Genomic DNA, 19,471 nt, shown 5'->3' on the forward strand with positions numbered 1-19,471 from the left:
TTACAGCCTCCCAATTGTCCCCGTCTGAACGGAATGCCTTACCGTCGGACTCACAGACTCATGCATCATTGCCTCGGTTATGCAACTCGCCGTCACCCGTGTCCTCATCTTTACCTACACGAGAGTCTTCTACACGGCTGCCTGATGTCGAGCCAAGCTCGAAACGCCGGGTATGCAAGACTCCAACTTCCATTCAACATACGACCGGTCTATTTTCGCAGGGTATACGGCGTCTAGTAAAAAGAGCTTGCATCCTCTTGCAGAGTCTTGTGGCATTTATGGCTAATTTTGTCGCTATCGATATATCCAACAGCTCGCTGCACGCTGAGGGCACAGACATACGGGCTGAGCTGGACCGCTTGGTCGTTCATGCGTTTGTTTTTTTTATGGATTTAAAGCAGCCTCCAACGCCAGACTTGACCTCCGCGCATGATGGCTTCGATGACCGACCCATCAGCACGAGGAAAGCCACACCTGTGAAGGTCTTGGGTCTGCACATTCGCGTTCCGGAAATTCGTTCGCGTGCCTACGTTGATTTCCTAGGAGCGCGCATCATGCGACAATACCAAACCGTGTTGGACATGCCTGAATCGGCGGCCCTAACAATTCAGGCCCGGCTGCGTGAGTCAGTGGTTTGCGAGTCTGTCTCGATGCGTTCTCATATCGAGAGCATCTGGGCTGATGTGCAGCCACTTCACTCGGCTCTGCATGATCTTCACGCTTGGGCTCATGCCGTTGTAGCAAAAGCGCCAACATCTGCCGGCGAAACCGCATCGCCCCGTCCATCAGCGCCAGCTGCGTCTGGACGGCACGGTCTTCAGCGGCGAGCGCCCTCGTTCCTTGCGTATTTTGCTGGAGCCTCCATCTCACTAGCGCATGCGCATTTCAGGCTCTCACTGCCCGGCACGCCGCATGCTGAGGCGAACACGACGCTCGTTGGGCTGCATGCATCGCTAGAAAACAGCAATCCATCTGACGAGGCACACCAAGCGTGGTTTGGTGCGTGCGGTGTCAGACGCCGTGCACTTGATCGCGAGCGCATTCGTCTCTGTGAAGCGCGGCGCATCTTCTTTCTAAACGCGTCGTTGGCCAGCATCAAGACATTCTTGCATGCGGGCCCGACGAAACGGCCGAATGCTAACACCATGCTTGCCAGTGTGTCGCAGCTAAAATGCTGGGTCCGTACCTCTGTCACGCCGTTTGGCATTCTGCCGTCTCTCACGCATACGAACCGGCATCCGCTCTTTTTTGCGTCTGATCCAAATGAGGCTGCAGTCGCCATTCGACTCAGCGTTGGGCAGATTCGTAGTGCACCAGACGTGGCAGGTCTCACACGCCTGGCAGGCGCGCTGCGTGCGCTCCCCAGCCAAAGGGCCCCGCCTCCGCACGACACAGAGTCCACTGTGCAGCCGCCGTCACAGAGGCCTGTGTCGCTCCCACGAATTGCTCTACTAGTGCAGGTGGAGACGGTCGACTTGATTGTGCACCGCGGTGCTTCACGGCATGCTTGGGATGAGGATGGTGGGGCACTCGTCATGTCGATCCCCAAGGTGCACATCACAATGCAGGCATCGTACAGTGAGCGTGTATCGGCGCTGCGTGATGTGTGGCGCGGCGTCACTACGCAGAACCTGAATTTCGAGACGTGCCCGATGCAGTACACCCTCGACTCTATGGCGGGCTTCGCGGCGCTCAGCACCTATCTGACCGGCTCCAAGCACGACTCCATCGCTCACTGTGATATCTTGCACATCAAGGCGCCTGAGCTCTCGTATGCCATGCGCGTGCCGACGTCCGTTGATGCGCTGTCTTGGACGCCTCATGTTCGTTTCAGGGAGGATAAGCACACGCGTATCACTCTTGATCCAGCAGATGGACGTGCACTTGTGGGAAGAGCCCGTCTTGTCAGCGCTCACGTCTGTGGTGTCGGCGGTATCGTCGCATGTGCCTGTGTCCAAGTCCATCCGTTCTCTGCCTAAGCAGCCGCCAGCGTCAAAGCCTTTTTTTCAGCAGCTTCCGTCGCACCGCTTTATGCATGTTGGGATCGGGCGCATCGCTGTGTACATTGGCTCGTCTGACATGAACTTTGAGCCAGAGGTTCGTCGCGGCGTGGGACTGGTGCTTGGCCCAACGGTTCTGGACTATGCGCGCTTGGAGTCAGCTCGGTCTCTGGAGCCTGAGGAGCGCATTTCCCGAAATGCGCGGCAAGCGCTGCGGCTGCCCGAACACATTGGCATTTGCGCTCATACTGTGGCGCTTCAAGAAGGCACGGGTGCAGCTTGCAAGCTCGTGCAGCACGGGCTTCGTGTGTTTCCCATCGTTCATATGGCCGCGATGCGCGATCCTCCCGTCGAGCCCAGTGAGAAGCAGGATGCGCAGGCCATTTATGTGCAGGACCAATGGGACTTTGAGTCATTGAACGACTTTTTCTGTGCGGCGCGCCAAGAACCGCGGATGCACCAGCTGCAACACGGCACAGAGATTTTGCATATCCCTGAGCTCTTCGCGGATGCTCAGTTTCGCCCCATCGTGCCGAACATGCGGCTGGATGTGCGCCTTCCTCACCGCGTGGATTTACGGATCGTGTTAACCAATTCGTACTGTGTTCTAATGGCTGCCGAGACAGTAAAGCGTTTTGTCGATGCCGTTCGGCCCGCGGCCGATGGCGGTGCTGATGACGCAGTCGCTCGTCCTACCATGTCGCCCGATACACACACAGCATCGCCCCGGGCAGAGCCAACGACTTCGTCCCTCCACATCTACGTTAGCATTCCACGCATCGGTGTTCATGTGGCTCTGCCGCACGAGCGTCGCCTCTTCCTGCTGATCGAAAATGCGTCAGTCCGCGTGCGCGCGGGTATACGTGTGTCCTTCGACTCACTGCGTGCGCGCGTGCCGCCAGAGCTCGAAGACTCGCACTTATGGGACGAAGGCGTTATTGCTCGTCGCATGTTTTTCTCGTACGGCGAAACTCCTTCCTCGCCCAAGACCATCTGGGTCACGGGCGAGTGCCTGCATGTGCGCATCCCCTACGGCTACCATACACACAAGCTTGTTGAGGCATCGATCGTCGCATTCAAAGCAACGAAGCAGCTGTTTTTTCAATTCGTTCGTGGGTACACAACGAGCGCGATCTATCCTCACAATGAGGCCCCCAAACACCTGCCGCGTGTCTCGCTGCGTCTCGGCATGTTCGTTTTGGAAGCGGCTGATCATTCGTTCGATGCCGCCCTCAGTCTCATCTTCCGTGCTGGTCTGGATGAACAAATGATGCGCATGGAGCGCGAGCGAGTATTTGAACAACGGGCGAGTGACGTGTCGCCGGCTCAAGCCGCTGAAATGCGCGAGCGCTTGCACGCACTGCAGTCGTCGAATTGGATTCGTCGCTGGCACAATGCTCGCCATGTGCGTTCCCAGCGCGAGCGCGCGCTGTACGCCTACATTCACAAGCGTTTGTACAACCCACATGAAGTGCACGAAGGCGACAGTGATAGGCAAGTACGTACATGGCCTGCTGAGCCGCCGCTCTGCCGCCTGTCCATGACCATGTTCAGCTTCGAACTGTCGCAGCCGACAAGCTTCGCCCTGGACGACACACATACGTGGCTGCATCAACAAGCAGGCAATCCCGTGGACCTCGAGTATACAACGCTGATTCCTATGCATGCTCGCATCTGCATGTCGGAGTGTATGATTCGCATGCGTGACTACCCTCTGCCTCTCTTACACATCCCGCCGCGCGATGACATGGACATCTGCTTCGATGCAGAGGGCGACGTCGTCATTGCCGAGCAGCTGGGAGACGAGTTCTCCGTGCGCCACGTTAAGACCACGATCGTGCCTGCCGTTGATAGTCGGCATGGTGCAGAACATGGCCTTCTCGTTCCCAAGAGCGCCATGTCGCCCAAGTTTTATGGCCCCGTTACGATCCATGTGTCGTCACAGCAGCCGACTATATTTACGTGGGGCCAGTCACTCCAGCCCGCGTTCCACGACTTTACGCGCGTCATCGATGCGATTATAAGTCCTCCGCATGATCCATCCCGGAAGCCCGGTCCATGGGACAAGCTGCCCTTCCAGCTCCAGGGCCAAGTCCAGATTTTCTTCGAGAATGATGTACACCTCCATTTAAAGGGTTCTCGCAGTCCGTACCAACTGACAGGCGCCGGCAGTGGCTGGGTCATGGTGTGGCGCCGGCATATTGAGTTGCGTCTTGGATACGAGAACCCAGACATGGAATTCTTGCAGGTGCGTAGTGGCGAGCACTTGTTGGCTGTGCCTGATTTGCGTCCTCTGCTAGATCCAGCGGCCTTGGGTCTTTCTAGTGAGCAGTGTGACGCCTGCCCAGCTGCTCATTCGGTTTTGGTGCGTAAGGACTCGATGCCATCGTTGCGTCTCGACAAGATCAGCTGGCAGCTCTGCGGTGGCGTGCGCTGGGGCATGGGTCTCGTGTCGGAGCGAACATGCACGAACGACACATGCGAGCGTGTACCGCGTTGTGAAGGCCCACCATTCTATCGCCAATGCCGCTTCTTCGGGCGCATTCCACATTGGCAGGTGCGGTTGCGCTCATTCGAAGGCTACGAGCGTCTGCCGCCGGAGCAGAAGCGCGATTCGTATCTGGGTTGGCGTTCTGACTTTATGCATATGTCATTTTCCCTCCAGGCCATCGGCAGCGATCGCGAGCACCAAAATGCAGCGGACAAGTCGGCCTCACGCAACTGCTTGTATTTGACGCTCCGCACGTGGAACCATTTCCGCGACTGGCTCCACCTGTTCAATGGTCGTTTGAATTTGCCGGTTCGGCAAGGTAAAGTGTTTCCCAAACCACCTGGCGTCAAATCGCCCAAGTTTGGCCTGTTCCTCGCCACTATCAAATACCGCTTCCTGGTGACTGGCCTGCATCTCTCTCATACGTACCAGCAGCATTCTCAATACGACCTGAGGCATGGACTTCGGACATTCGTGGGCGTCAAGGCAAAGCTTGGCACATTCTACCTCGATCTGCATCAACGTATGCAGGAGTCAATCCATCGCCCGCCCGTGCCGAACGCTAATACGCGACGCTCGGTACGCAAGCCGCTGTATGAAGCCGAAGTCGATGTGAGCAAACTCGACATATTCTCGCTGTGTGCGCGGTTCTGTGAAAATCATGGCTACACGAATTTGCCCAATACATCCATCGAGTCCCAACACGACCTGCTGCGGGATGTGTTTTTGGGCATGGATGAAGAAGATACTGCTGATCAACGTATGTATGATGGGCTTGACTTTTCCGAAATGGGCATGTTCCCTTGTAGCGACAAGGAGCCCTTGGTCCACATCCGCAAGATTATGACGCTTGCTCGATTCAATTTCCATCGCCTCATTGAGCCCTCTCACCACATGGCCCGGCGCCCCAGCACCATGCGTCCGCCTAATCCGTTTGAATCTCAGTTGCTTGGCTCGCCTGCACCGTCAACAGACCCCGCGCCGCATGCCAGCGACGCGTCTGCGAGGTCGACAGCTATTGCACATCAGCGCATGAGTGTGGATGAGGGTCTGACACGTCCGCAAATGTCACCTGATCGATCGACTCGTTCGTTGTCGTTCTCCTTGCCGCCACTTTCGACGTACTCGAAATTTGGCCACGAGCACACGCACACATGCTTGATCCGGCGCTCGAGCTCAGTGATGGATGAGCAATTGGCACTCGAGCGCCAGCGTCTTGACCACCTCACCAGTGATATCATTATGCTCAAGTCGATGCTGGATTTGACAAAGTTCCACATTGCCGGTCAGCGCGCATCGCATCTTGAGCAGCTTGCTTGTTTACAAGAGGCTCATGAACGTGTCAAGAGCAATATCGCCATGCTTGAGCAACCAGCCAACGCACAAGACCCATCTGATGATGGTCGGGCTGACTCGTCATCACAAGCACGTACTTTCCATCAACTCCTCGATCAAGAAGAGCCGGATAGCAAATACCATGCATTCCATGAAGAGTGGGACTCATTCAACAACCAGGTGTTCGTGTTCAATCCTGTGGCCGTGCTGATTAGCAAGACACGCGATGTCCTTTTGCAGTACTACAACAACACTCAATTGCATCGCAGCTTCCTACAGCGTCTCAGTATCGTTGAGCAGCGTCAAATCCACGCACTTCTTGAGCGTGCACGTATGTACATCGACCAGCAAGCGCCGTCTGGTGACATGGAAGATGCATCAATGCTGCTGGACGATGTGATTGTGGACACAACACGTCTTGCTTGTGCCAACCTGCCAGACACTTTCCTGAATGACTTTGGCGCCGACAGCAGCAGCGAGTATCGGCCTAACGATGGCATTTCAGACGAGTTTCTCTTGCGGAAGAAGACGATTTGCCTGTGTGTGCAGCCTGAGGTGATCGTCCACAGCCGCATTGGCGAGAAATCGACACTTATTTTCCATGCGGATCAGATGCGCTTACGCAACTATGCGCTCAGTGACAGCATGTACGACGAACGCTCGATCAACCACAACGTGTTGCATCGCAACTTTATTTCGATGCGCTCATTGCAAGTTTTCCACACGGACCGAGCTATTCACTTCAATCCCGAGTCGTACAATACACTCGAGTCGCTTCAGCTTCCGGTTGAAGCACTCAACGGACAACGAGTGCCTGGTTACCAGCGCCTCGTGCGTGGCACACACGCCTTTGTCATATACGATAAGCACAACCGCCTACGACTGCATGACCGCACGCGCTCGGTTGTTGCGGCGGATCGCTTGGATGATCCCTCTGTTAATTATTTGCAGCATAACATGGACCTGATCCAGCTTATGTGCCCTCGTTTCACGCTCACGGCAACAAGTGAACAGTATGCGGCTATATACAACGTATACACAGATCTACTGATGCACACAGATCCCTTGCACGAGGAGCTGGAGCGGCATCGAGACTCGCTCGCATACAGCTACTCGTTTGATGATCCAGACTACTTCGTGCGCGTAATTGCCTCTTATCAGCGGCAGATTCATGATCTAATCAACCTCAAGCAAGCCTTCGAATCTGACTATGCGCTCCTCAATTCCGAAGGGCATGCGGAATACGTCCGCATCTGTATTCGGGTGATGGATCTGTATGTGGATCTATGCATGTTAGAGGAAGCTATTTTCATGTCACATGCCTCAGCACGCGATCGGACGAAGCATTTAGCCTTGCTCCTTCGCGCATGTGCGAACTCCATGGAATGGAACATGATCAGCCGCGATGCTGCGCCGAAAGACACCAACGGCATGCTTGTTCGTCTCTCTCTGCAAGGCAACTCATTTTCATGCATGTCCCTCGTCAGCGGGACGTCGATCAACTGTGTCACGACGAAGAATCTGCAGGCGCGCAACGCACATCCCAGTGCATACTTTGAAGACATCATCAGCAAATACTATCCGCCAGCTGGACACCCAATGATTGATCAAGATCGTTTCCTTCTTGCACATTGGCTCTTACTCGCTCCGTCAGGAGGCATCAAAATTGTCGATCGGAGCGAGTTGCATATACACCCAGTTCGAGTTCAGCTTGAGCTGCGTTTGGGCCGCCAGGTCATGGACTATTTATTCGGCTCTCGACGCACACAGGCAAAAGAAGAAGAAGAGGCCGTCCATAAACGAACCTGGCTCAAGCAGATTTTGTCCATGTCCCGCAAGGCACGAAATACTTTGCGCTCCACGAGTCCCACGTCTGAATCTGACTCGGATACCCTTGACTCAGAGTCTGACAACGATAGTGATGAGCCAGGCGACAGTGGCAGTGTTATAACTCCGATATCACCTTCCACCATGGATGATACCGGATCTTTCACGTTTGCGCGACAGAGTCGTTGGGATCCTGATACTGACAAATTCGTGGCGACAAATGCAATACGCTCGGAGATGTTGCGCCGTGCAGAAAAGAACCTGTCGTTTGTGCATGTGATGATCGCTGCAGTGGCTGTTTGCCTTTCGTACAAAGGTGATGGTGAGCACTCGTTGACGAATTTGTACGACTTGGACTTTCAGCTCCCGCGCCTTGAGTATAAGAACGCGATTGGCTCTTACAGGGATCTCATTGATTTGCTCCGCAAAGACATGATTCGCATCGCCTGGGATCACCGTCACACGCTTCTGAAAGGTGTCATATCTACGAACTCTCGCAAGCATGCACTCCTAAAACGGTTACGTGCGAATCGTATCTCCAAGTACGGCGATGCAGCAAGTGTTGACTTGCAGAATGAACGTTTAGGCGATGAGGAACTTGCGGCAGCTGTCGTTGCCAGCATGACAGTTGCTCCTGGTGACTTGGATGAAGTTGTGGATCCAATGGATGTGTTGAACTCACCGTCCTTACCAGAGTCCTACCCCTCACATGCTCCTCATTCTGCAGACCCGGAATCAGCAACGGACACGCATCTAGACGCGAATACACCGGACACAAGCTCACCGTCTGCGCCCGGTCGCACGTCCAAGTGGCGACATGCATTCTCGTCACGACTTCATCATGTAGCCGATGATGCGGCCTCCTTTGTCTCACACCACATCAACGAAGAACAAGATCATTTTAAACGACTCAAGCGGTTCCTATATCGTAAAAAAGATACATAATATACATATAGTCATGTTGCTCTACGTCACCGTGTTAGATCATCATAAGAAACCCGATTTACGCCTAGAATCCCGACTGACGTCGTAGTCACTAGAGGCATCCATGTCCGCCGACTCATCGTCGTCCTCGGACGTGGATGATGAGATCACAACATCCTCATCAGACGAATGGTCATCATCTTCGTCATCGTCTTCATGGTCTTCGCTGTGATCTTCAGATTCGTCCTCTGGATGAATACCGGAAGCAAGCCAGGGCTCCGTCCGTAAGGATGTCCGACGCATTCCTATGTCACGATGACCAGCTGGCAGAGGTGGCACGAAGCGGTCGTTGTTCGCAGGGGCTGGAAGCGCCTCTTCCCATTGCTGTGGCCGATTATCAGTCTGTGGTTGCTGGCGTGATTCGACGTCATCGGTAGCGTCTGTTTCGACGTGGACGTTCGCAGACCCATGAGCAAAGGTCGTTCGTCCATCTTGAATGACATCTGTCATTGGTGCGGGTGGCAAGTGGCGAGCTTGGGCAAAGAAGATCCGCACTTCTCGGTACGACACGTTCCGAATGTTGTATGTATTGCCCTTTGGCACAAGGAACATTCCTCCAGGAGCAATGACGAAACGCGTGCGATGCACCATAACTTGGACAGCCCCTTCCAATACCACAAACGTCTATTGTAAGAAATCTGTTAGTGTCGCATAATCATTTTCGCACACGTACATAATTGTTATCCTTGCTCGGCTTGGTAGGTTTTTCTCCCCCCACGAGGTATCACCAACACACCTGCAGCCATAAAATCGCTGATGCCGAAAATCTTTTCGTACGAGAACTGTTGATTAAAGGCAGGTCGTGGCCGAATCCCGGCTGCTGTGCATGCAATCCGCATCGTTACCTCGGCATTCAAATCAGCATCAACGACTCGTCCATACGGATCTGTATTATCATCCCATCCGTCTTCTGGATTCCGAACGATCAAACGCGTGTCTTCATCGTCCACGCCTGTCTCATTTTCGCTCTCATCCACAGGTGTAAGCCGCGGTACAAAGTTCTTCGATCCCACTGGCCGTCCAGGGTGAGCATACCCTGCAGGTTTGGCACGAAAGCGGCGCATGCCTGAGAACGTGCCTTCACCGGGTGCTCGCGGCACACGGATCACCTTTTTTAGCACAGGTGCAACCAGACCTTCTGGCCCCTCCTCCTGCTCCGCCGGCTCGTCAGGCTTTCCATACAACGCACGCTCGCCACGCCACCAATCCAGTGGTGCAATCCGATGGCGCTTTCCGCGCCGTAAGCCATCAGGATTCTCAAGCTGCCAAGACGGTGGGTCGTAGATCCGTTCAACGATTTTCTGCGCTGGTTTCTGCCGACCAGGTGGTCGCCCCGGTCTTCCTCGCGGTGGCGGCATGGACTCGTCTTTCCGTGGACGTCCACGGCCACGCTTCTTGGGCAGTATGGGCTGCACAGGCACATTGTCATTTCGATCAACACCACGTTCTACGACATCATCGATGATGCCACCGTTTGGAATATTGTCAACGGGCTCTAGCGTGTTGAGTGGTGCGTCAAGGTTCGAACTGAGTTGCGCATCTAGATCCGTTCCAACAGTGCCGTAACCTAAATCGAAATAGTTTTGGGCAAATTCCTGACCCGCATCCTGTTTGGTTCCAAAGTCGTCCGGCACATCGTGCATAGCATCAAGCTCGGGTATTGAGGCCGACACCTGCGAAGCAACGTCCCAAGACGAAGGATGCGCAGCATCAGCGTGATGTGATGATGCTGGTGACAGAGGCACGGATGACGACGACGATGGAAGCAGATGCGATGGCCGTCGACGCTGGGATTGTCCAGACAGGATAGATGCGTCTGGGCGTAGGAATGAGGGCATATCCGTGTCAGGAATGCGTGACATATCTGCAGCCGTGCTTGATCCACGAGACATGCTATAGCGTGCTGGCAGAGAACTGACTAGAGGCGTGCTTGCACTTGGTAGGGTCACATCATTGTGCCATGTAACAGGCTGTATGTGTGGTGATTCTTGTGTTCGTGTGAGAGCTTGTGACGCGAGAGGGGCCGGTGGCTGCGAGGTGCGCTGTAAATGAAGCTCGCGTTCAAAGCTACTCTGATGCGACCATGCGCTACCATGAGTGCTTGCTGGTGTACTAGACGAAGATGTGAACGTACTTGCATCACCAGCGAATGCACTCAGTCGAAACGTGCGATCGGAGCGTGAAATGTCAACTGTAGACTCCCACATGGTCTCTTCTGCACGCGGAGCCATAGAACTTCTAGGTTGAATACGTTGTGTATACTCCTGCGAGGGCGTAAGAGCGTGGGAGTTATTTGTATCGCCTTGTATGGTGAGCATAGATACGGGCGAGGCTCGAGGCACGCTACTCAGGCTGCGCGCAGCCCACTCCGACACACGAGAAATGCGCCGATCCCATCCATTGTCATCCGGTTCAGGTATCTGATCTATTTGGTCCGCTGTGCTGGGTGCAGACTCGCTCGCCGCTTCATCATCGGACGCTTCCATCCATTCCAACACACGCTTCGATTCAGCAAAGAACGCGTCCAAGTCTTCATTCCCACGATCATCGCGCCGAATGTTTCCTATTCGGAGACCCGTTCGTGATCCAAGGCCTTCCTCATGGAATCTACGCGCCGGCGCGACGCTCATGCTCCTAGATCCTTGTCGTCGTCAATCGACGGCCACTTTGCCAGAGCAGCCACACTAGCTCTCGGCAGTCTATCAACGACCGACTCACGGTCTCGCGTTGCGCGCGTGTTAGAAATGAATATCACGTGACCCATCTCCGCATCTCACACGCTGTCTCTACTCCACAACGTCTCAGAAGCCAACGCGTGTGAACGATTGTTGGCCAACGTGTTCTCGCGTATTGGTTTACTTGTTCGTCGGCGCTCGATTGTTGTATAGTTCGCCACACTGTTTGCCCAAGGAGTCATATCTGGATTGGGTCATGTCTTTCAAAACTTGTGCTAGTGCGCTTCGACATGGCGTGGGTGCAGCATTGTCTGCACCAAGGCCAGGCGACAAGGGTGCGTATATTAGCCTGCATGTCGGCAAGTTATGCCAACTTATTCGTAGTGGTTGTGGCTATGTCAGGTGGCGTGGATTCATCTGTCGTAGCAGCTCTATTGGCTCGTCAGGTACGTCAGCGCCGCTCCGATTTCTTCGTATAAATTCTAATGCACATAACCGTTTCGTCTTGCTAACGTCAATAGGACTATGATGTTCGTGCCGTCTACATGCGTAATTGGTCTACTGCCGATGAGCATGGAATAATGCATGGTGGAAGTGGTGGCGCCATGGGATGTGATTGGCAAAGGGAGTGGCATGATGTACAGGCTGTCTGTCGACATTTGGGTGGCATGCAGGTTGAGATGATCGACCTATCTCGCGACTACTGGGTGCATGTTTTTGAGCCAGCTCTGGGCCAATGGTCAGATGGAACAACGCCCAATCCTGATGTTGAATGCAATAAGTTTATTAAGTTTGGTGCCCTTATGGACCGTGTCGTCCCAAAGTCACTTATACCTGCGACATGGCTTGCTACAGGTCACTATGCACGAATTGCTCCTCGCATTGAGCACACACACATATATCCAGTCGTGCGAAGAGCTGCAGATCCCACGAAGGATCAATCATTTTTTTTGTCATCGGTCTCGTCATCGCGCCTCGACCGGAGCCTGTTCCCCTTGGGCGATATGCACAAAAGCGACGTGCGGAGCTTGGCTCGCTCACTTGCACTTCCAACTTGCGAGAAAAGCGAGAGTATGGGTTTATGCTTTGTTGGTGAGCGTGGAAGTGGCGCGCATGCGTTTGCTCGCTTCCTCGACCAGTATGTGGCAAACGAAGCTGGTGCATTTGTCACGCCTGAGGGCCAATATCTCGGCATGCATCGTGGCCTACATACACTGACAATCGGTCAGCGTGCACGAATTTCTGGGAAGCCACAACGCTATTATGTGGCGCGCAAAGACCCAGTAACTCGTCAAATTATTGTAGTACCGAGCAAGTCGCATCCCATGCTTCAATGCACCTCACTGCAGTCAACGGTATTTTCCTGGGTCACAGGCGTGCCTGTTTTAGATACTCAGCTGCTCGCCCAAGTTCGTTACCGTCAGAATGCCGTACCGTGTTTTGTCCGTGCGCATGGATTGGATGGTGTACATGTGGAATTCACGACTAGTGTGGAAGCCGTATCTCCAGGTCAAACAGTGGTTTTGTATGATGGAGAACTGTGCTTGGGCAGTGGAACAATTGATCATGTACAGACTATGGCATAATGCGAAGAGCACGCAAAGTACGAGTGAATAGGGATGTATAATGTGTGTCCCAAAAGGCCAGATGCGACTCTATAGTGGAATGCTTGGCTCGTTTGGCAGGTGGCTCTTTGTTGTCATCGTGTTCAATGGTTCTACCACGGACGTCTTTGCCTTCAAACTTGTTTCCGTGATCGCCATCGCCATCGCCATCACCATCAACATCAACATCATCACCATCGGGATCCAGCTGTGATTAGCGTGACCAGCGTACCTTTGTTTCAAACAAACGCCTATAATGGTTATCCGACTCTCGCACCGAAACATCTGTAACCGAGTCTGCTTTCGGGTTATCTTGCTGATCCTTTGCTGTATCACCTGATCGAGAACATGTCGGGTCTATTTCCGATGTCTGTAAACAGGCATCCTCATCAAATGGTGCTTTTTGCGAGCCGTTCGTATTCTTGTGTCCTAAATCTGTAAGATATTCCTCATTCGACATATCACCATGATCATCGTCTTCAGCGGTCCGTGCAGTCCCATAAGCCTGATCTAAAGCCTTTTCTGTTGACTTATTCAGGCCCATTTCTTTTTGCTCCATGTCATTCAGAAATAACTCTTCTTGTCTGGTATCAATCTGCTCTACTCTTGGCTGTTCATTCTCGATTTCGGGCCACGCATCATCAATGGTTGGTGGCCGAGGGACTCCCAGCTGATCACGCATCCAGCCAAACAGCTGCTCTTTCGCATGCAAAATTTCGTCGCGTAGGCGAACACAATCTGTCTGACAGAGCGCGGGTATCTGTGGCTGGCTTTGGAGTGCCAGTTCACCCGTCCTAGATGTAACCAATGTCGTTGATGTACCCAACACAGCAGCAACACGATGTGCATGCTCAGGTGTAGGGAAAGAAGCTCCTGCAACGGTTCGTGCATCTTGCAATTGTATAAAAGCCCGATTCAAGCGCGCTGCCCACAAAAGGTCCAAAAGTTCCATCCAGTATAGCACGTACATGAGCTGCGTGTCGTGATCTAGTTCCGGATCCGTTCGACAAGTGTAGCCACAAATACCATCAGTCATTTCACTTGTTAAACGCAACAGATATGTATCATGCAGCGCTGCTGTTGAAGGAATATCAATGGGTGTAGATGTGACAACCTCCAAACATGGGTGCCATAGATCTAGAAATGTACGTAACGTGTGTGTGGGGGCATGTGGCTCGTGTCTGCCAAAATCGTCAGGGTTGTGAAACGTTTTGAGGACTTACCGTTTCTGGTAGGCACGCGCTATATGAAGCAGCTTCTCGTCTAGATACATAACAAGCCGCGACTGTTGTCGCGCTGATAATGGAGGCATGGCTCTCCTGCAATGATGAGCTCAGACGCTGACGTCCGAGGTCCGAGCGACCGACGTTGCGCACGTGTGGAGGGGAGTCCGGCGACGTGGGGGCTAGGAGACTTCGTCCGTTCGGGCAACAGGAACACGTCGGCCGAGATATTTTCAATCGAGACTTGAGCTTGAGAAATCAAGGGTGCAGAGAATATATGGCGCCACAGTCGATCCCTATCGAAGGACTAATCGATGGAGCACATATGAAGAAACGGCCCGCATCCGACACAAGATGATGCAATTACAGCCTATCGATAAAAGTAGACTCCAACCAAACAGACATCTAGAGTGACTAGATCGCCTACAGATACATAGAGTGTGATTGTGAGATCACCACCTCGATCGCAGAAAAAAAGATGGATAGATCATACAATGGTGAATGAGATAGGGGATCAAAGGTGTAGCTCACTAGTTTGGTGGGATAAGATCCATATTGTAAATCGCCTTGCGCTCTATGCAGGCACTCAGAGAATTGCACATTTCGTCTGAAAAAAGGGTGTGTAAGTCTAGGTCATTCGAGAATCTGAATAGACGTACCTTTTTTTTGACGACAGGCGGTTCTAGTGCAGCAACGATGGCCTCATCAAACACATTTTTCAGTCCCTTTTGTGTCAAAGCCGAACATTCCACATATTTAATGGCTCCTAGCTCGCGCGTTACTCGCTCGCCCATTTCTGTGGTAATTGGCCGCTGTTTCTGACGCGCTAAGCGCTCAATAACCGCTGGATCATCTCGCAAATCAACTTGTGTACCAACAATCAAACAAGGCACACCAGGACAGTGATGACGCACTTCAGGGAGCCACTTTTCTCGCACGTTCTCGTATGAGGCAGGCGAAGTCACAGAAAAGCAGACCAAAAAGACATCCGTCTGTGGATACGATAGCGGGCGCAAGCGATCGTAGTCTTCTTGCCCAGCCGTATCAAAAAGGCCAAGGGTGTATGGGTCTTCGCCAATCATGACAGTTACAGCATAATTGTCAAACACTGTAGGAACATATTCTGATGGAAACTTGTTTGTGGTGTAAGAGATCAGCAAGCAAGTCTTGCCCACAGCACCATCACCAACAACCACACACTTGATCGTCTGCATGTTGACCCCCAAGTATCCACTAGCGCACTTGGATCAACCCAATACGTGAGGGAGCGGTCCGTTTGCTTAATACAAAACACGCACGACGTCCGAGGCGGAAAGAAAAACCAGCGTGGTCGCCTGACCGCGTTGGGGCAGAGTGGAACTGCCTCAAATGGAGGTGTGTATGTTCTATTTGGCCCGTGTGTGCCACGTGCTTTATGTACTTACAGTCGTAGTGGCGATGCTGTTTCGCCACGTCCACGGCCTCTGTTTGGCGAGGCGGTTGCCACACCCGATAGCGCGGTGTTTGTGCGGAAAGGGTTTGTTGTTACTGGCGTACCTGAAGATGCCTTCTGCGTTCTTTGTAGTTCTGAATTCCCCAACACTAGGCCGTCGAGATCCCGCAGTGCTGGGGACAAGTGCGTCGACGTACGCGTAGGTGTTGCGGTTCTTGAAGTGGGGCGCGAAAACCCTTGCTGAAGTGCTCGCTCAGCCCAGGGAGATGGGCGTGGGGTATCTAGTAAAGCACGCCCAGGTGTGGAAGTAGTCATGCTATTGCCAGATAGCGGCGTTCGTGTCAATAATGGAGAAGACATGGGATGTGAAAGATGGGGATGCGTCGGTGTTTGAGTGCATTCTGCATTTAGATCTGACGATGTGTGTGCCGGAGCCACGGATTTCACAGTTGATGCAGCCATAGACAGAGCTGGAGATGCCGGAGATGACATGCTTGTGGAAGAAACAGCAGAGTCACCTGCTGATGAAGATGCTGGTTGATATCTGGTCTCATCAACAGAGGACGCAGTCGAGGGATCTCGTCCTGATGTTGGCATTGCATTAGTCTGCTGCGGTACAAATGGGTGCTGAAGCTCTCGATCTCGCGATAAGTGGCTGAAACTATCGACATCCAAAGATGCACGATAGCGAGTGCCTCTCCCATTTGGACGATCCGCCGACGATGATGAGCTGAATTCATGACACGTAGACGATGGGATCGATCCCACGTCAATAGATGCGCGGCTAGGCTGCGTCGGCGTGGAAGGACGAGAATTAGAACCGAACCGGAAGAACGGAGCTCCCTCCATGAGACGCCGGGGTAAAAGAGATAAGCGACGCGACTTGGGCTCGGTGCTGGACCGATCATATTCCTGCCTCATTCGCCGCCGGTCACTGGAGCGAGAGTCAAGACTTGCGCGGCGCTGCGACTGTTCATGCTCCAAGCGACTGATGCGCATTGTTTCCTGGAGCATGATGTGCTCTAGCTGTTCAGGCGGTAGTGTAGCAAGAGTACGGGCAAACTGGTCGCCAATTTGTGGACGATGTGGATCACGATCTCGCAGATTACGTAGAATGTGAGAAGGAAAATAGTCCAACATTATATTACGAAGCGAGTTTCCATGCAAAATGATGCTTCCACCAGGGCCATGTCGTCCCACGCTCGTATGTTGCGAAATAAACGATGAGAGTGCATCGCCCGTGCGAGAAGACGAGACACCAATAGGCACAAGATTGTCCCCTTCTTGCCGCATAATAACACGGCGATTCGCCTGGCGCGCAGCTGTCTCGAGCGCTTTGTTGAGTTTTTCCTCCCAGTTCGGGTGAATATCATCCACAAGAACGACTTTAGGATCGTGCGGCTGGTATGAGACACGGCCTGTTGCATGCGCGCCGCCCGTTCCAATAGCTGTTGCTGCCTGTTCCATCACTTCCTCTGTATCCACTTTGGGAAGATCTGATGTGCGTGTGTAAATGACGCCAAAATCTGGCTCAACACAGAAAGGGCATGCAGCTGGGCGTGAGGACGGAGGTACCGTTGTGCTTGGATCAATACGTTGAATTTGTACAAAGCATTCTGTGCATATGGGTTGTAAGCAGCAACGGGTACGGTTCAGGTGTGAGGGGAAGTACTGAAAAAAATGAAGGCATGCGTGTAAGAATTTCAATAATAATGCAGTGGGGAAGGAGTTGGTGATAGGGCAGAGATGTGCCCGAGCAAATGAAAACATGCTCCATCACGGCCATGAGCACGAACACACAAACGCCTTCCACAGGAAATCAACGTACCAGGAAACATATAGGACATTTCAGAAAGAGACAGACGCACCCTGAATATCATCCTCATCTTCTGCGCCGACAAAGAACGGGCTCAACTTGCGTTCAACAATAAGTTGTCGCACTTTTTGGTCATCAAAATCAGTACGTGTATTGTATATGCCTTGTCGAACAACAAATCCACCGTCTATTTTAGTTTTAGACGAAACGGAGGGCCCTGCACTCGCTTGTACTGCCAATGGGCTATCGGGTACCGATAAAAGATCTCGTTGACCGCCACCTTTCGCGCGACGCATTGCTGTCGAGGAAAAAGACCTATCATGAGAGGATCGAGCATGCTGTTGTGAATATGCTGCTGAGGAAGCTACCTCCTCACGTCCGAGCTGCTGGCCCATGAGCGGGGATGTACTGCCCTGCCTCCTAGTAGAGAGTGAACGTGGGACACAAAGGTAGGCGTCTCGGAAGTGGAGAACGTTGTACTTGTTGAACGTGTGGCGGATTTTTCCATTTTTTGGGCCTTTCATGAGGGTGAGGTTTCATAATTTAGAACTTATTAGACGTACACAGAGTGGATTCCTCCACATATACACTGGACGCCCCCAATTTGTAACATATGGTTGGCTTGGCATTCTGACCCCGCCAAGCACGCTTGTCATTTTTTATCTACTGAAGACTAATAACAGCAAATTCCGCTGTGGGGCCATCAGTTTCTTGAAGGAAACCCCGCCACAGTGGAATCTGAATCGCCACCGTCAAAACACACACAAACAATCACGTGTGACGACGATTCATTTACAGCCTTGTATGCATCGTATTCATGCCGCACACGCTGATTGGGAGCAAGCTCGTACTCGTGATCATGCACGGAATCTTGTGGACTGCATCACGACTCTGAGTTCGGAGCTCGCACGCTCTGAATCGGCACGCACTGCATGCTCCTCCACAGACCTGTGGCCGTGGGCTATGGAAATCGTGCGCTCATGGATGAACTTTGAGATGCATGTTGATCCCCAGAAACGGGAGGAACGCGCTTATCAAGCCGATATTGTGCGTGCCGTATTAGGTCTTCTCCGGAATAGTGCTCAGTCTTCTGAGCATGCGTTGCAGGCGTGTATCTTCGTACCAACCTTAACGGACTTATGCAATATGTGTCTTGTTTATGAGCGCATGTCTGACCCAATATGTACGTGATTCGTCTCGGGGTTTCTACCTCATTCTATTGTTCTTTTTTTTTTTCAACTCGCGACTGTGATGCTGACATGTACATGCTATAGTGCTAGTATTGATTCGAGTCCTGGCCCAGCTTTTTGTGAATCTCGCCACAAGCCATGCTGATGTGCGTGAGACATTATGGAAAAATTTTGTTTTATCGCACTCGAATCATGTCTTCTCACAACGACTACCTGCCTCAGAAGCAGTTCTACGCCTCCTGACTAGCGCAGACGCACGCACAAGTCTTGCTGCACATGTCTTTGTGCTGAATTGCATATCAGCTGGTCAGTCGACCTGTTCGCTCGCTATGACACAGCAGGGGCGTCGCATAATGGAGATCATTTCAGCCTCGTACGATGCAGCACTTCTCGACGATGATGACAGCCACGAAAAATCGCAGGATCTTATTCATATCATGTACGTACAAACGTGAAAGCACACAAAAGCCGGTTTGTGGATCAGCCAGTCGATGAGACCACCGGACATATGTCGCGCACTGCATCTGCATTTTTGTCATATCACCATCCTGTTGACTAACATATATCAACAGCATTGCTATCGTGGATGAATTTTTCGCTCAGCGCACATTAGGTGCGCTTCTCGAAGCTTTGGGCCCACTGGGCAATGATATCAACACACCGCAGCTCACGGTTGTGCGCATACTGATTGAGTGCATCCATGCCCACATGAAGGAGCCAGCAATGACGGAGAACCTGGCTGCATGCTTGCCATCACTCATGCACATGACGACCAAGCTCTTATATACAACGACACAGGCGATGCAGCTTATGCGTGAGACAGACACAGCTGATGTCTCTGCATTGGTTCGCGCGCATATTGGGCTCCTCGCACTGCTAGAAGCACTGCATTTG

At 52.6% G+C, this 19,471-nt stretch overlaps 6 protein-coding genes across 6 annotated transcripts; 2 read left to right on the plus strand and 4 right to left on the minus strand.

The window, feature by feature from the left end:
- Positions 1 to 386: 386 nt before the first annotated feature.
- Positions 387 to 8,598, plus strand: MGL_0544 (uncharacterized protein; the record flags this gene model as incomplete). Its single annotated transcript, XM_001732717.1, has 2 exons — positions 387 to 1,823; positions 1,984 to 8,598. 2 exons carry the CDS (start codon positions 387 to 389, stop codon positions 8,596 to 8,598), a joined length of 8,052 nt encoding a protein of 2,683 aa, XP_001732769.1.
- Positions 8,599 to 9,317: 719 nt separating this feature from the next.
- Positions 9,318 to 11,267, minus strand: MGL_0545 (uncharacterized protein; the record flags this gene model as incomplete). The annotated part of the gene is made up of 1 exon (XM_001732718.1): positions 9,318 to 11,267. One exon carries the CDS (start codon positions 11,265 to 11,267, stop codon positions 9,318 to 9,320), a length of 1,950 nt encoding a protein of 649 aa, XP_001732770.1.
- Positions 11,268 to 11,857: 590 nt separating this feature from the next.
- On the plus strand, positions 11,858 to 12,898 carry MGL_0546 (uncharacterized protein; the record flags this gene model as incomplete). Its single annotated transcript, XM_001732719.1, has 1 exon — positions 11,858 to 12,898. The coding sequence occupies one exon, from the start codon at positions 11,858 to 11,860 to the stop codon at positions 12,896 to 12,898; it is 1,041 nt and encodes a 346-aa protein (XP_001732771.1).
- Positions 12,899 to 13,130: 232 nt separating this feature from the next.
- Positions 13,131 to 13,952, minus strand: MGL_0547 (uncharacterized protein; the record flags this gene model as incomplete). The annotated part of the gene is made up of 1 exon (XM_001732720.1): positions 13,131 to 13,952. The coding sequence occupies one exon, from the start codon at positions 13,950 to 13,952 to the stop codon at positions 13,131 to 13,133; it is 822 nt and encodes a 273-aa protein (XP_001732772.1).
- A 717-nt stretch (positions 13,953 to 14,669) lies between these two features.
- On the minus strand, positions 14,670 to 15,353 carry MGL_0548 (uncharacterized protein; the record flags this gene model as incomplete). Its single annotated transcript, XM_001732721.1, has 1 exon — positions 14,670 to 15,353. The coding sequence occupies one exon, from the start codon at positions 15,351 to 15,353 to the stop codon at positions 14,670 to 14,672; it is 684 nt and encodes a 227-aa protein (XP_001732773.1).
- A 206-nt stretch (positions 15,354 to 15,559) lies between these two features.
- MGL_0549 (uncharacterized protein) lies at positions 15,560 to 17,038 on the minus strand (the record flags this gene model as incomplete). The annotated part of the gene is made up of 1 exon (XM_001732722.1): positions 15,560 to 17,038. One exon carries the CDS (start codon positions 17,036 to 17,038, stop codon positions 15,560 to 15,562), a length of 1,479 nt encoding a protein of 492 aa, XP_001732774.1.
- Between the last annotated feature and the right edge of the window lie 2,433 nt (positions 17,039 to 19,471).

Source organism: Malassezia globosa (genome assembly GCF_000181695.2).
Source record: "Malassezia globosa CBS 7966 chromosome Unknown mgl_sf_1.1, whole genome shotgun sequence".
NCBI classification, from domain to species: domain Eukaryota; kingdom Fungi; phylum Basidiomycota; class Malasseziomycetes; order Malasseziales; family Malasseziaceae; genus Malassezia; species Malassezia globosa.